The sequence below is a fragment of the Dermacentor variabilis genome, chromosome 2 (assembly GCF_050947875.1).
Source record: "Dermacentor variabilis isolate Ectoservices chromosome 2, ASM5094787v1, whole genome shotgun sequence".
Lineage (NCBI taxonomy): Eukaryota > Metazoa > Arthropoda > Arachnida > Ixodida > Ixodidae > Dermacentor > Dermacentor variabilis.
In genome coordinates, this window is record NC_134569.1 from 80365860 (window position 1) to 80380033 (window position 14174).

Below are 14174 nucleotides of genomic sequence, written 5' to 3' on the forward strand. Positions count from 1 at the left end.
CAAGCCCCGGCTCCGCACTCCAGCGTGCTCCGGTCGTTGACAAGGCTCAACACGCCTTCCGCGATGACCACGCCCGTTTTGTTTCTTCCAAATTCTCTCATTGGTCGGACGTTAAATCAACAAACCCCTCCTCCAACATTAAAGGCGCCGTTGCGTGACGTCACGGCGGGGCGGTCGACGAGTCTTGTCGGGGCGGAGACTGGCGAAAGCTCCGCCCCGCCGGCTCACCTCCGCTCGCCTACACTTCGCCGGAGCGGCGTGGCCGGTTCGGGAAAACGGCTCGCTCAGTCGACGCGAGGTGCACGCAACGGGGAGGACCGGTCGGCGTGCGCTGGGCAACGCGTTGTGACGCCCGACTCCGCGAGAAGGTCTCCGACACGACTCCATCCACCACGGCTGTGACTCCCAAGCAACGCGGCAGCAGCGCTGGCGCTTCGGCAACCATGCCGAGGCCCGGCCGGTCGACGTACGGAGACCAGAAGCCGCCCTACTCGTACATCTCGCTCACCTTCATGGCCATCCAGAGCTCTCAGGAGAAGATGCTCACGCTTAGTGACATCTACAAGTTCATCATGGACCGCTTCCCCTACTACCGCAAGAACACGCAGCGGTGGCAGAACTCGCTCAGGCACAACCTCTCTTTCAACGACTGCTTCATCAAGATCCCTCGCAGGCCCGACCGGCCGGGCAAGGGCAGTTACTGGGCGCTGCACCCGGCCTGCGGCGACATGTTCGAGAATGGTTCGTTCCTGCGGCGACGCAAGCGCTTCAAGCTGCCACGCCAGATCAAGGACGCCACGGCTGTGGCGCTAGCCGAGCTGAAGCACTACGAGACCGTGTCGCAGAACGCCATCCAGGAACAGGCCAAGATGCGCCTCACCGCCCTGGCTGCGGCACCGAGCCACCTGCAGGGACACCACGCCGACGCCCTGAGGCACGGAACCGTGCTCCCCAACTACGCCAAGCAGTCGTTTTCCATCGAGAACATCATCGCACCAGACGGCAAGAACTTCAGCGGCGTGCTGCCTCCGAGTCCCCCGTACACGACGTCGCCGCACGCGCCGCCCCACTTGAGGTCCCTCCCACCGTTCCCATGCTCTCTGCCTTACGCGACCCAGGCGTCCTGGCACTCAACGTATTCCAGCCTCGTGGCAGCCGCGGCCGCTGGCCGGCAAGACCTCAACGGCTTTCTGTGCGGGGCGAAGGTGCCGCCCGGTCACTACCCCCTCGCCGGCGTCGTGCCTGTGCCGCCAGGCGCCGGGATGCCGTTTTCGCTACCGTCGCTGCCCCTCAAGCCGCCGGCTCTTCTGCCAGCGTTCCAGTTCCCAGGCCTCACAGCCGAGCAGTCTCTCTTGACAGCACAGATGACATCCCAAATGACGTCGGCAGCAGTGACAACCACGAGGGTGCCGCCGCCTCCCAGACCGGACTCGGCGTCTAGTGATATATCTTGCAGGTCGCTAGATGTAGTGTCGGACGAAGTGGCGAACGACCCCTGTTAGTGACGTTTCACCCCTTCCTACGAACTCTGGTTCGAGCGCCACACTCCGCCGGCGTGGCCCACGAACATTATTTATAAGGCGTGAAACGACTATCGTCGTGACTTGTGCAGCACCAGGTGGTGTGGATGTGTGGATGTGTGTGTCTGTGCTAGGTGTGCGTGTAAATATTTTTCCCTGGTGTCTCCACGTGAGCACTGGGTGCTTTGTATAAATGTACAGATGACTGAATGAAGCGTACGTTGGACGAATCGAGAAGCAATGAAGAATGCAGCGGCGAGCGGAGAGTTAGCGCGAGCCTGCAACTCTTCAATATAGTTCCTTATTTCTGATAATTCTCAAGAAGCCAAAGCGTTCGAAGCGGGCTTTAGTTTGAAGAAATGAGAAAGAGCATTGTCAAGGTGGAAAATCAGGGCGAAGACCTCACGATGGCACGTCTTGGAAACAACATGACGCACCTTACATGGCAGCAGCCTTCTCAGCACTCCAAACAGATGGATCTTCAGCGTGTGTTGCATGTTCTCAACGGGCACCGCCTTTACCAGAAAGCATCCTCCCATCGACATAATTCTCGCACGCACCTTCTGCAAAACCACGCGGAGCTCTGTTCAGCACAATCCAGCCGACAGGTCACCTACTATATACAACAGTACGCTTCTGGAAGACGCAACGAAGAACGGTAGGCAAACGATTTTCAACAAAGACGGTCTCTTTTCTCTCGAAACTCAAACAGGTCCTTTCTTTCGCCCGCCGAAAACGATCGAGGCCCTCGCGAGAACGAAAGCACCGTAGACACAATGTACTCTTTCATTCTCGGCTTTCGTTTACGGACACGCGACGCCCCAAAGCAAGCACGCATGGCAGCAAGCAGTTCTTCAAAATGGCCACTGTTCGACAAATACATTGCTCTCTCTCTCTCTCTAGCTTCGGGAACTCATCGGCCCTCTCAGACAGCGTGGTGCCTTCCTGCTTCAAAAAAGTCAGACACGCGGTCAAAAAAGAAAGGCGAAGAAGAGGGACTTCTCTCGCGAGATGATCCTCCCAGCTGCACGTGCACGTCCCCGAACGAACGGTGTGCAAACGCCACAGGAGACACAGTGCCTCGGTTTTTCCATCGAAGTGCCGCCAACCCTGCCCGGGCACAACGCACGTATTCGCTCACCGCGGACGCTCCCTCCCACCGAGCAGCGTCGTCTACTTTCTGCAGGTGCGTGCCCATCGTTTTCCTTCTTCTGAAAGATAAAAGAAAGCCTCGGTGCCCTAAAAGTCAAGAGAAGAACAAGCCCCGAAACGGGCACTGCGTGTGTGTCATCCAGCCGCGACAATAGAAGAGAAAGGCGCGAAGATACAAGGACGCTAGAGAGAGGGAGATGCCATGCACTCAGCGGGCGCCGCTCGACACCCCCGCCGTTCCGTTATTGTCCTCCGTTTGCTCCTGGGAGGAATGTGGACTTTCTCGCCGTTTTAAAAGAAGGTGCATGCACCTATGCGCATGGTAGACCTCTCTGCCCGCGCTGCCGGTCCTGGTCACCAGCCGCTATGGTGACACCGCCACCACCCCCTCCAGAATCTGAAGAATCGCGAACTACCCGCTGAGAGATACTGCGCAGCATGCAGTGTGCGCGCACCGCAGGAAGAACACAGGGGACACATTTCTTTCGTTTCCGTTCCCGCACAGCACTGTGAGAGGAGAACCAAGATAAAAAAAAAGAGTATGCTGTATAGAATAGCGATGCCTTCCCCAGTTCTAGCATATTGGAAAGTGCATGCGCATGTACACGTTGTGCCCCTCTAAATTTAAGCGCTGCTTTCTTTCCTTCGTGCATTCTGTCAAGTCTCGCTCACCTTGTATGGTTGAAAGGAGCTTGCTGTTAAAAACTGCCCGTGCTATCATTGTCGCGAGCGTTTTATCTAAATGGTCTAAGGAAAGCTATGAACACGTCACATAGTGTGCAGTTCTCTCTTGTCACGAACCGACTCCCGGTGGTTTAAATATCGGCGTAGGGTCGCCTTGATCTCATACTACGTGCTTCACATTATTTTGCAGCATTTTCTTACTGTTAAAACTTGTAACCTTCAGACTTTGCAACTTGATTTCTTTAACATGAGGAATCTGTCACCATAGTAAAAAATCAAAAAAGGGAACCACCATGAAGCCGCAGCTGGGAAATTACTCTGTTCCATAAATTTGCATCTCCCTGGCATATTTCTTTTACCATTGGTTTCAGCGTAATCTTGAACTCAAGTGATTTGTACCTGCAGAAGAACTCATGTCATGCACTCAAGGACGTTCATATTGTTGTCGTACAGACACGCAGTAAACTTTCTAACATGTTTTGTCTTTGTTATTGGCATGAAAGTTCTAACCACATCATTAGCAAAAGTGTGAAGACCATACAAAAAAGATTACCTTCAAGTGCGTGCATTGTACGTCACCCTTCTCTTTATCATTTTGTTAGGTTGAGTGCGAAGTGACGACCGTACAGCGTATCACATTTAATGGTTCTGTACACACGGCCCCACCCAAGCAGATTGATCATGCATAATACATACCGCATCTGAGTCACAAAGCAGCTTTCGAATCGGTGCGTATATGCTCACTTACTGAATGCACACAATGTATCGCAAACGGTAGCCGCCCAAACATCGTTTGCGTGCTCTTTGATAACCGCATTATCGCCGCTATTTGTTCGTTCCTTTGCAATCTTTATCCCGTGTTGACTCACTGGAATCGCACTGATTAACGGTGTAGAAAAACACGCGTGCGCTTTCAGCGGAAACCTAAAGATAAACAACTCGGTGTCGTTTGTACTATCAGTGCCTTACAAACGTGCAAACGCATGTCAGCAGGCAGTTTTTTTTTTTTCAACGTATCATACAAGGAAGGCATTCCATATATTAGACTTGGAATCAGTGGCTGATACAGACTCACACTGCTTGCTATAAATGAAAGCTGCTTGATTACCGGAAAGACAACTTTTTGCTTGGTGTTAAAGACCACAACTGCCTATATAGACAACTCGCGCGAGCGACAAGTGTGGAAGAAGAGCACAGCCTATACACTTACTTTTGAGCAAAAATGGTTCAAAACGCTTGCGCTCGCCAGGTCACACCAACGCAAACTGCACGAAAATGCCGACCATGTTTGGTGGTATATTCAGTGAATCTGTCACTTCGTCAAAAGAGTTTATCAATGACCGAACTTTCATTGGCTCTGTCCTGTTCAGTGTGATATTTGTGTTTGTTGTCTAACACGAGCGCACATAAACAGACGCTATATTGCACATACAGTGCAGGACTGTGGTGGGCATCGCTAGTCAATTGGATTTAGCAACACACGATGGAGTACACTGAGAAATGGGCACGCTTCGAGCTGTTGATGTTGTCATGTTTATACCCTGTAGAAAAGTTTGTAAAAGCGAAATAAAAAAAAATGGTTCACGTGTCCATGAACGTTGCTTGAGAAACAGTGCTGCTGTCTGTCTTTTATGCGCGCATTACATCATGCTCGCCGTGTGCGCAGCGCATGTTGAATGCTCGTGAGATGTCCCAGCTGGCAAACGTTAGCCATAGCTGCTAAAGGAAAAGAAAAAAAAATGAAAACAACACGGTGCGAAATACAATGATAAAAACCGGCGGCGTTAGTTCGTCACACGTCTGATGCCGTAAAACTATAATAACCGTGTATTATGTACCGTGCTTTTTCTTCTTTCTTTTTCTTATAATAGCTTGGCTAACATTGGGACACCATAATATATAGTTATACAATTAGGCCTTTTGTTCAGGCACAACGAAAGCCTTTAGAAATTTAGCGAGCTGTGGTCGAGGTGAGCTACAAATCTTCCAATACTATAGTTGTGATGAACAAGAGATATCAAAGTGGAGCAGATCTAGAAGTTTATATTTCATTAAAGCATACATTAAAAACGCACGCTACGTATTAGAAAAATGAAATCGGAAACTCTCCCAGGAAAATTTTAAAAAATACATGGAGGAACGGGAATTCCATAGATTATGCATAGCAAGTTTTCCCGAGAACTTTTAACGACAAGAATAGCTGTCATTGGCGCCTATGGTACATTTACCCAATGTACACTTTCCACTGCGCTTAACGCTAACACATATAACATAGGACTATGACGCAAGTTATTCAGCAAACCTGTAAACCAAGAAATGTTTCGAAAGGCGCGTGTTGATGCCTTTGGGAGCGGTATACGGATTTTGCAGTGGCGCGGTTCAGGCATCATTCGCAAGAAATGCGAGTGCATGTCAAGCGTATAGCGACGCTACATTGAGAAGTGGGATATGCCTGGCGTTACATAATCCTTGATCGAGGATATGAAATTCCTCGATCAAGGATCCTGCGAATGGTGAGCCAGTGCATTCCTCGGCTTGCATCAAAACTCGTACATAAAAACTCAGCCGTCCGCTGTAAATAGCCTGGTATGCTGGAAACAAACATGTTTTTTTTTATGAGATCGCCAACACTGTAAAGTAATTTGCACATTTAAAATGGTTTTAATGTGTCTATGGTGTGATTTATATAACTGACGCCCAAAGGGTGTGAGTTATAGACACGTTTACACACTTTTTTTCACTTTTACAGGTGTAAATTACTTTACAGTGAATTCGACTGGCATCTGGAAAGGTGGCAGTCATTTCCAACGATTCAGTGCTGGAAGTTACCAACAGGAAATTAATCGAAAGTTAAAAACAGTAATGCAGCCGCTAAACTAAGCGATCTGCAGCTGCTTCACATTTTGAGTGCGAACCGAATATATCGTGTCGTTAAAGTCGCATTCGATTCGAAAACTTGACACTCAATACACCTCAGATATTGCATCTGTATACCAACAACATTGCGGCGGCCTGCATGGCGCAAAGACTAATACAAGTCGGCTATGCGCTTCCGACAGATGCCTGATCCCCATGCTAAAGATGCATAGTTATATACCTCTCTAACTTTTGGGTTTGATTGAAGGATATTTTATGCTGTCATAGCCATTGCACAGAGGGAGTGGTTAGTTCGCCGGCGTGAACGGCATCAGTGTTTAGTTTGTTTTCTTTCTTTTTTGAGCATGATTAACTCTCTGTGACCTTATATAGCTTACCAGAGGATTTATTCCAATTTATACCAATGTTTACCCTTAAGTCCTGGTTATTTAAATGGAATTCGAAAGAGGAGGAGCAGGCTAGGGAAAGTGCAGGCAGGCAATTATGTTTGTGTAACGGGATGTTATGAGAGCATGATATTAGGAGTAATCTACCGTTCCCTTATTGATACATATATATAGCCAGTGACATTATCTTAATGTATACACATAGTCTTCCTTTGTTGTACCGCTGTCACCGTCTCCAAAGCCAAAGTGGTGCTGATCGTTCCCCTGCTGCATTTTAACGCTCTGTTCGATCAAATGCAGTGACGCTCCTTAACGTTATAAAACGATATTATATGTTTGAAAAATGTGAATTGTTTCCTTACATATCTTGTTCCTATATAGCCATATTTTGTTCTGTATACGTTAGGAGAAAGAAAGCATTCCCATACAATTCTGTTATTATTGAACGTTTTGCAGTCCCTTTATTTTGGCAAGCTTACCATTTGCACACATCAGTACTTAAGCTATTCCTCATGCTCGGCAGTACAGAATGAGCTGAATATACGGCCAAATACTACACAACTTCAAAATGCCCATGCAATCTTTAGCTGTTGTAGTAGAACTCTTTAGTAATGTTATACTGAACTGGAACGAAAGCAATATACAGCTTCTTGAGTGCGCTATCACTTAAAGCTCAGTTGTGCCTGTAAGTTGCGAGTTCTATATAATTTAATGTGCTATTGAGGTCGAAAGTGGTTGAGGTAAACGTCCTTTTGCACAAATAGAAGTGCCGAATGTTATCGACAAAGGCTGTGCCAATAAGTTATCTCTGCCAGCCGTTTCCAAATTTGTTATCTGCATCTTCGTCAATAAAGTTCTTGTTATTAGAGATTTATACAAAGGGCTCATATGCACTTGACCTTTCAGTCTGGCAACAATTAGCGCCACGCTTACGTTCATTTTTACGGCCGCTATAATGCTATAGCTACACAACACGTCACCGCTTCAATCAGTGATGAAACTGCAGTGCAAATTCGATCGTGTAGGTTTCACATCTTGCGCAGCCGCTTAATAATAATGCCGTGGTCACAGGAAAGTGTACGCGTTCGTTTCTGACATCAGTTGCCTTGAATTACGTTAAATGTTTGAATATTGGAATACAACGGACGCCGCCTGGTCGCCCGATCGTCGACAACGACACCTCTTATTGCCGCCGTGTGCATCACATCAACAAGCTAGTAATTTTTTTGATCCGGCGTTTTACGTGCACCAAATCGTCACCTATGCCACTTAAGAAACAGGTCTATAGTGGAGGCATCCGCGTCCTTTTCTAAAAAAAAAATCTTTATTCATTATCGTGCACGGAAGTTTCGGCACAGAGGCGTTTTTGCAATCTAGGTGCCGCGTCATCAAATTATATAACTCACGACCTAGCGCTCAGCAGCAAAACGCCATAGGCAGTATTAACATCGCTGATACGGGAAAATCACAAACGTCATTCGGAGAAAAACCTAATGCTCGAAAAGCACTTAACGCACGCGTTTTTGCTTCTGACTGTAATTGCTTTACCTGGCTGTCCGATCTATTTTTCCTTATTTAATGTCAGCTGTATTTGACGTACATAGCGTACACGGACTCATTCCGACGTGTGACAGAGACAGTGTGCATGTGAGAAAGCTATTGTGTATAAGAGTGGAGCATATTTGTGCCTGAAATGACAGTCCAGGTAAAGTACAGAAGACACACGTACGCCCATTGGGAAAGTCGTATACATATAATCCTATCTATGTTATTGTCTGTACTGTATTCTTTCGCTTAATTCCAAAACGTTCCTTTTATAAGTGTTTCCAGTGTCAAGCCTGCATTTCTATGGCTGATTTTCTTTTTCACAATAGTAAAACATGCTATTCCTTTTTTTCTATGCATCTTCCAGTTTTCATGCCAAATAAGTGCTGTGTCGTGAGCAAGCGCAGCTGAAAACCAAATATATCCAATAGAATAGAGCATGTTGTCAATTTGCTTGTATACAGTAGCTGATAGCACTTATACATGCCACAATATGCCACTAGGTGCTTATGTAGCTTTCACTTTCACGCGCTGATGTTGTCTTGGAAGCGGTGCGGTCTTCAGTAGAACATTCATGTTCCGAGCTTACTATATTATTGCCTATCTGCACTGTTAATGCAGTGTTACAGCGACATGTAATGTTCTAACGTTTTCGCTCCAAAGTGGATCGACTGTAACTTTATTACAGTCGATCCACTTACGTGAAGCACTCGGTTCCTCAGTGCTTCACGTAACTTCGCGCTGTGTTAATAAATACAACAGAACGAACAATAGTATTGTTATGAATGTATCAATGAAAATGCGAATGTTATGCAGCAGCTACATTCCAATACTGTTTCGAGTGTCGAAATACACTTCCCACTATGCATCAAGTAATCCGTAACAATGAGTATAGTACTGCCACTGCTGCTGAGTGTTCCTTGAACTTATATGGCAATGCATGCACTGTCAATGAGCGGTCCCATAATTGTGAGGAGAAGGTCCGTTGTAAAGGGTAAATTAAAATGCATGAAACGTAGGAAAATGTATAAAAATGTTATACTTAAGTGGCATGCTATGATGGCGTGACATTATATATACGCTAGTACATACGAAAAAGTTTACTCGGGTTTTCATTAAGTGCGTTTCATGTTTTGAGAATATGCAATTTGCTGTTTAAGCTTCAAACCCGCGCTGTAAATGTATTAAATGTATTCTCCTGACGTCGAATGATGGCTCATGTGTGCTGTTGAAGCTGCTGCATGCGGCTCCATTTATGAATCGTCGCTCTCTATACTTAACTGCTCCGTATCGTGATGACAGCCGACTCGTGAAGGTGGCCACGTATATAGCGGGTCTTCCAAAATTTAACCAGATGCAGACAGAAAGAGCACAAACAGCGCACCCGAAGAAACGCAAGCACGAAACATATATCTTTGCATGTGTTCTTCTTTCACCTGCTATGAATTCTTACTTTTGCAGACTGCACCTTCGCTCTGTTTCTCTGAAACTGTGCGTAATCAACGTATCCTGTATTAACGGAACTGCCTGCTTGTCATTTGGTTCAATTGGACAAATACTAGAAGCTTTCTTATCGCCCGCTAGTTTCCTGTTCAACGCGCCCCCGACGGAACATCAAACCAGTGCTGAGTTAGTGCTATAGTTTCTTCAATTCCATTGTGACGGGAGAGGGTGAGTAAGAAACGCGAGGAAGAAAGGAGCGAGTTATCCCGCCGTGACAGCGTCCACGTGACGCGGCGTATAAAAAGGAACTCGAGATGGCGATGGGGGAAGGAGCGAGAAGTCGGCGAGAAAAAAAGAAGGAGGAAGAAAGGTTCCATCAACAAGCGTGAGGCGGGGGCCTCGGGCATCAGCCCCTTTTTGGTCGTTAAACGGCCGCCCGTCGTTGCATATATACTGTATAGAATGGACCTCGTATACAGCAAGAGCACGGGTGTCATCGCGTTTACCACATCGAGCGCTGTCCTCGCAACGGCCCTTCTCGTTTCTTCAACAAAAGACGCGGCACGTTTAGCCCTGCGCACCGATGTTCCTGCGCTCCTTGCGCGGGGTGGCGAGAGAAGCTGCATGGTCGTGCATGTGGCGCGGACTGCGCGAACCGCTCGCAAAGGGTGAAGAAGATTGCGTGGCGAATCCGCGCGTCAATGGGATGTGCTCCATCCCGGAGCCGACGCGTTGGCTCGACGCGGCGCGGGCACACACACACGCACGCGTTCGACCGCGCGGCCGCATCGGAAGCCACTTCTGCGTTAGTGGGCGCGTTGCTGCGGCGGCGGATAATGCACGCACGCGCGCATATGCGAACAGCGCGACGGCGATGCCAGCGGCGAGCGTCCGCGTGCAGCTGGGGCGATTTGGCATGCCGGTCTGCGTGCGTCGAGCGAGCGGGGTGTGCTCGGCGCGAGTGACGCGATGGCTCACGTCGTCGGATGTATGGCGCGGTGATGGACGCGTGCGCATGCGCCCGCCGGCGAGAGAGGTCTCCTCCGGCTTGCTTCTTTTCCGCCCTGTGCTTTGTGCGCGGTCATTGTGGAAGCCGCGTGACTTGCGCCATTTCCCCTTGGGGTTATGGGACACCGGAAGGTGGTAACGAAGAAGGTAATTCTAGAATCATACGACGTCCTGACATCCGGTTCATGCAAGCAACAGTGTTGGTACGCGCAAGAGTCACTTGCACAAAGGTTCGCGCTGTAATAGTCAATAAGTGCCGCTTTGACGTTTATGCGGGATCCAGCAAGAGTTCGAGTTCGTGTCCCTACTTTTATCGGCGTTCAGTTTCTTTAAGTATAGTTCAGAATGACATCTCAAGTTTAATGCATAAAGCACACAGCGATGAAACTGCCTGCAACGCCGTGTGGGCTGCATTTATAAGCAAAACTCGGAGAACCAAGGCATAAAGCATAAAAACAAGTACGGACAAATAAATATAATTGAGCTTTGTTTACAACGAAGGCATTTGTTGACTGCCCCATAAAGAAACCCGCCTTGTATTTTTTGTGATTTCTTACAACCTTTGTGCCCGTTTAGAGAGGTAGAGGTTTGCATGGTTTGTATAGCTCCCACTTACGGACACATTTTACCATTCTCCAACAGTCAATTTATGAAAGTGCATTGGGACTGTATGCTACCCAGCATACACAATCAATTATGTATATATATACCATACAACACTGGCATTGGACTATATACACATTGCACTGTTTTGTGGATGTTTAACACAAGTTATAGACACAAACTGGCTGACATATATAGACACACACGCAAGAGGCTTGTGATCTGGTATAGGCATTTTCGAGAAGAGTCACAGCCCAGCGTTTACTTCGCGAACGCTAGCTGGTCTGTAAACTTAAGGGAAGCAGGCTTGGCAGCTGGAACTGTTCGCGTGCGTTCGCAACCGTTAGAACAGCTCGAATCTTGATTCCACTATTTCTATAAGATAAAAACGTATACGTATGCACTCTCACAAAGAACATATACGCAGAAGGGGCGAATAAATTTAGCCCGAAAATAGTTCTTCAGGAGAGAGAGGGAGAGAGAAAGAGCAGGGAAACGCAAGATGGTGGGAAAAGTCCAGGAAGGCTACAATTTGTTCGCCGACAACACAACAACAAAAATCATCAATAGTATTACTCGCGCATGCAACCAATACACTGCGACCGGACCGAAAGACGCCCGTAAATGAGACGTCAGCCACCGCGGTGCGATTTTCCTACGTATACAAGCGCGTTGCTCCGCGCGCGACCTTCTTTGACGCCAGCGAAGTAGCGATCTGTCAAAGCGCGCGCGCACACAGGGGCTCGCATGTATAGTCGAAGGCCGCGTCTAAGCCGCTGTCGTGCGAGCGCACGTTTTGTCACCGGGAGGCCCTCGGAGAGAGAGAGAGATTGCAAGCTTAATTAAAGCAACCGAGATCAGCGCTGCCGCATTGACACCCCGCATCCCTGACGATAACATCTGCGGCTTCCACGATGTGCGCGACACACTGACGCTGCGCTCTATAGACCTCAGACTCTGCCCAGGCGGCGCTGCGGAAAAACCCGGCACCAGCGCCCCCATCGGAGCCTTGGCGCAAACTGAGTAGTGCAAGGAGAGCTGTCCGCAAGCGACGGTGCATAGGCCACAATGGACCCTTCTCTTTCGTTTGTGTTGAGGCACGGTTTCCTAAAAATCAAGGGCCTGAAAAGCTTCTTCCGCCCATCCACGCTTCGGGAAGGAAGCTTAGCAGGGCGAAGTACGTGTGCAATATAAAATAAAGTTTCAAGCGTTATTTCGGCGTGCTGCAACTCGCAAGTACAGAGAGCATCAGGTTTGTCTATAGGCATATCAGCATAAAAATCTAAGCATTTCAAATTGTTTCATATTGAATATCTCCTGAACACAAGATTTATTAAGTATCTTCTATGTTATTATGTATATTTATTGTAATGTTTTGTCTCGCAATTATTTACAGAGAGTAAACCCTTTCATAGCCTTTTCCAGGGCAGCAAACAGAAAACGTTTTCCAAGGCAGCATGCGATCATAACGTAAGTAAGCTTCCTACAGTGCCTACGCGCTGCATCTTTCTTTCTCGGAGGAGCTATACAGCATCGCTCATTACCTTAATTTGAACTTTTTGCAGACGCTTCGAGCAACAAGCGCGCACAAATAAATGTAAATAAATGCGACATTTTTTTGCTTTACAAATGTGCGTTATTTCGCAATTACTCATCCAGTGCTCCTAAAGCAACTTTATTGCTCACATTTGAAAAACGCAGTCTAGCAGGCTCAGCACATTGCGAAGCGTGCTTGTTGTATCGGCGCAGGACATACAAAATACCGTAAGTGAAATGAACTCGCCATGCAACGATGCTCTAGAACAGGATTTTGAATTCATAAACGAACCAAAATGTTTGGTTAAGCTGACCTGCCAGATCTCTCCGTTCCATTTGTTGAGTCAACCGGAGAAAGGACGTCTGTTAAAAGGCGGAGATATCGATGGCACATAAGCAAGATGGCTCGCAACGTTGTTTTTTCTGTTACTAATGAAGTGGCGGCTGCAAATTCTTGAGTTTTCGCTTAGTTACCACGGTCCTCCGTCAGGCCTACGCAACACAACTACAGAAGAACAAAATTGTCGCACTTTGTCATGCGAGCCGCTGTGTTGCGGGGAATGCAAGTAATCCGATTACTCAACAGGTTGAGCGGCCCGTATCCAGCGCTCTCACCTTTCCCCTTCATACGATCGCGATGGAAATCGGTAAAACTGAACGTTGTTATTCCGTCCTTCACGTTCATGGCAATTTACAACACAACAGTAGCGTCGATCGCGGCGTTTCTCTGTAGCGCGCGGAGCCATCGCGGTTGCCGTCGTTTCCGCTATTAGTCTGACGAATGAGCCAGCAAGCGCTTTATGGCAGTTCGGAGGCGCGTCCGACTAGCGTAGAAATTCGTAGCTCTCTGTCTGGGTGTTAAATGCGCAAAAGGCTCGCCATATGGACCAAAATCTAGTTAAATCGTTGTTTCGCAGTCGCTAGCTGCATAGGCAACTTAGCAAGGGAGTCAGGCTTCGCACTACTCAATTACTGCCTCTTCGCAACGGCAGGTGGCGCTACGCGTCTTGCGAAACTCCAGAGTCTGACGTCCATAGCGTGCACGTGCAGGTTTATGTGCGCGGCCGAAAAACGATTTCGCCACATCGCTTTCAAGGCGCCGTCTGAATATACCGAGAAGTTGTGCAAATGTGATCACCCGATTCATCATGGGCATTCCGAGGGCTTAGAAAGAGACAGAGCTCACAAGATGTGCAAAAAGAAAGAAAAGAAAATTGGGACATAAGGCAAAGTGGAGCGGGGTGCTTACTTCATCGAATATCATGGTCTATAATTTAATCCCTGATTTGAAAAATGAGAGTAATACATGGAGTTGGAGATAACTTCGAGAACCCATGGTGCGTGCAAGACTGTTCAACTTGCATTTTTATGAAATGAATTATTAAACGCTAAAGACAAAATTGATGTGGGTATACGTTTG

The 14174-nt window shown here is 47.7% G+C and overlaps 1 protein-coding gene across 1 annotated transcript; it reads left to right on the forward strand.

Annotated features, from left to right (window-relative positions):
* The first annotated feature begins 284 nt into the window (after nt 1–284).
* On the forward strand, nt 285–4957 carry LOC142572155 (forkhead box protein B1-like). Its single transcript, XM_075681066.1, has one exon. The coding sequence runs from the start codon at nt 444–446 to the stop codon at nt 1500–1502; it is 1059 nt and encodes a 352-aa protein (XP_075537181.1). The 5' UTR covers nt 285–443; the 3' UTR covers nt 1503–4957.
* The last annotated feature ends 9217 nt before the right edge of the window (nt 4958–14174 follow it).

Excerpts from the sequence above, each read along its gene's own strand:
- LOC142572155 (XM_075681066.1), top strand. The coding sequence starts at position 444 with ATGCCGAGGCCCGGCCGGTCGACGTACGGAGACCAGAAGCCGCCCTAC.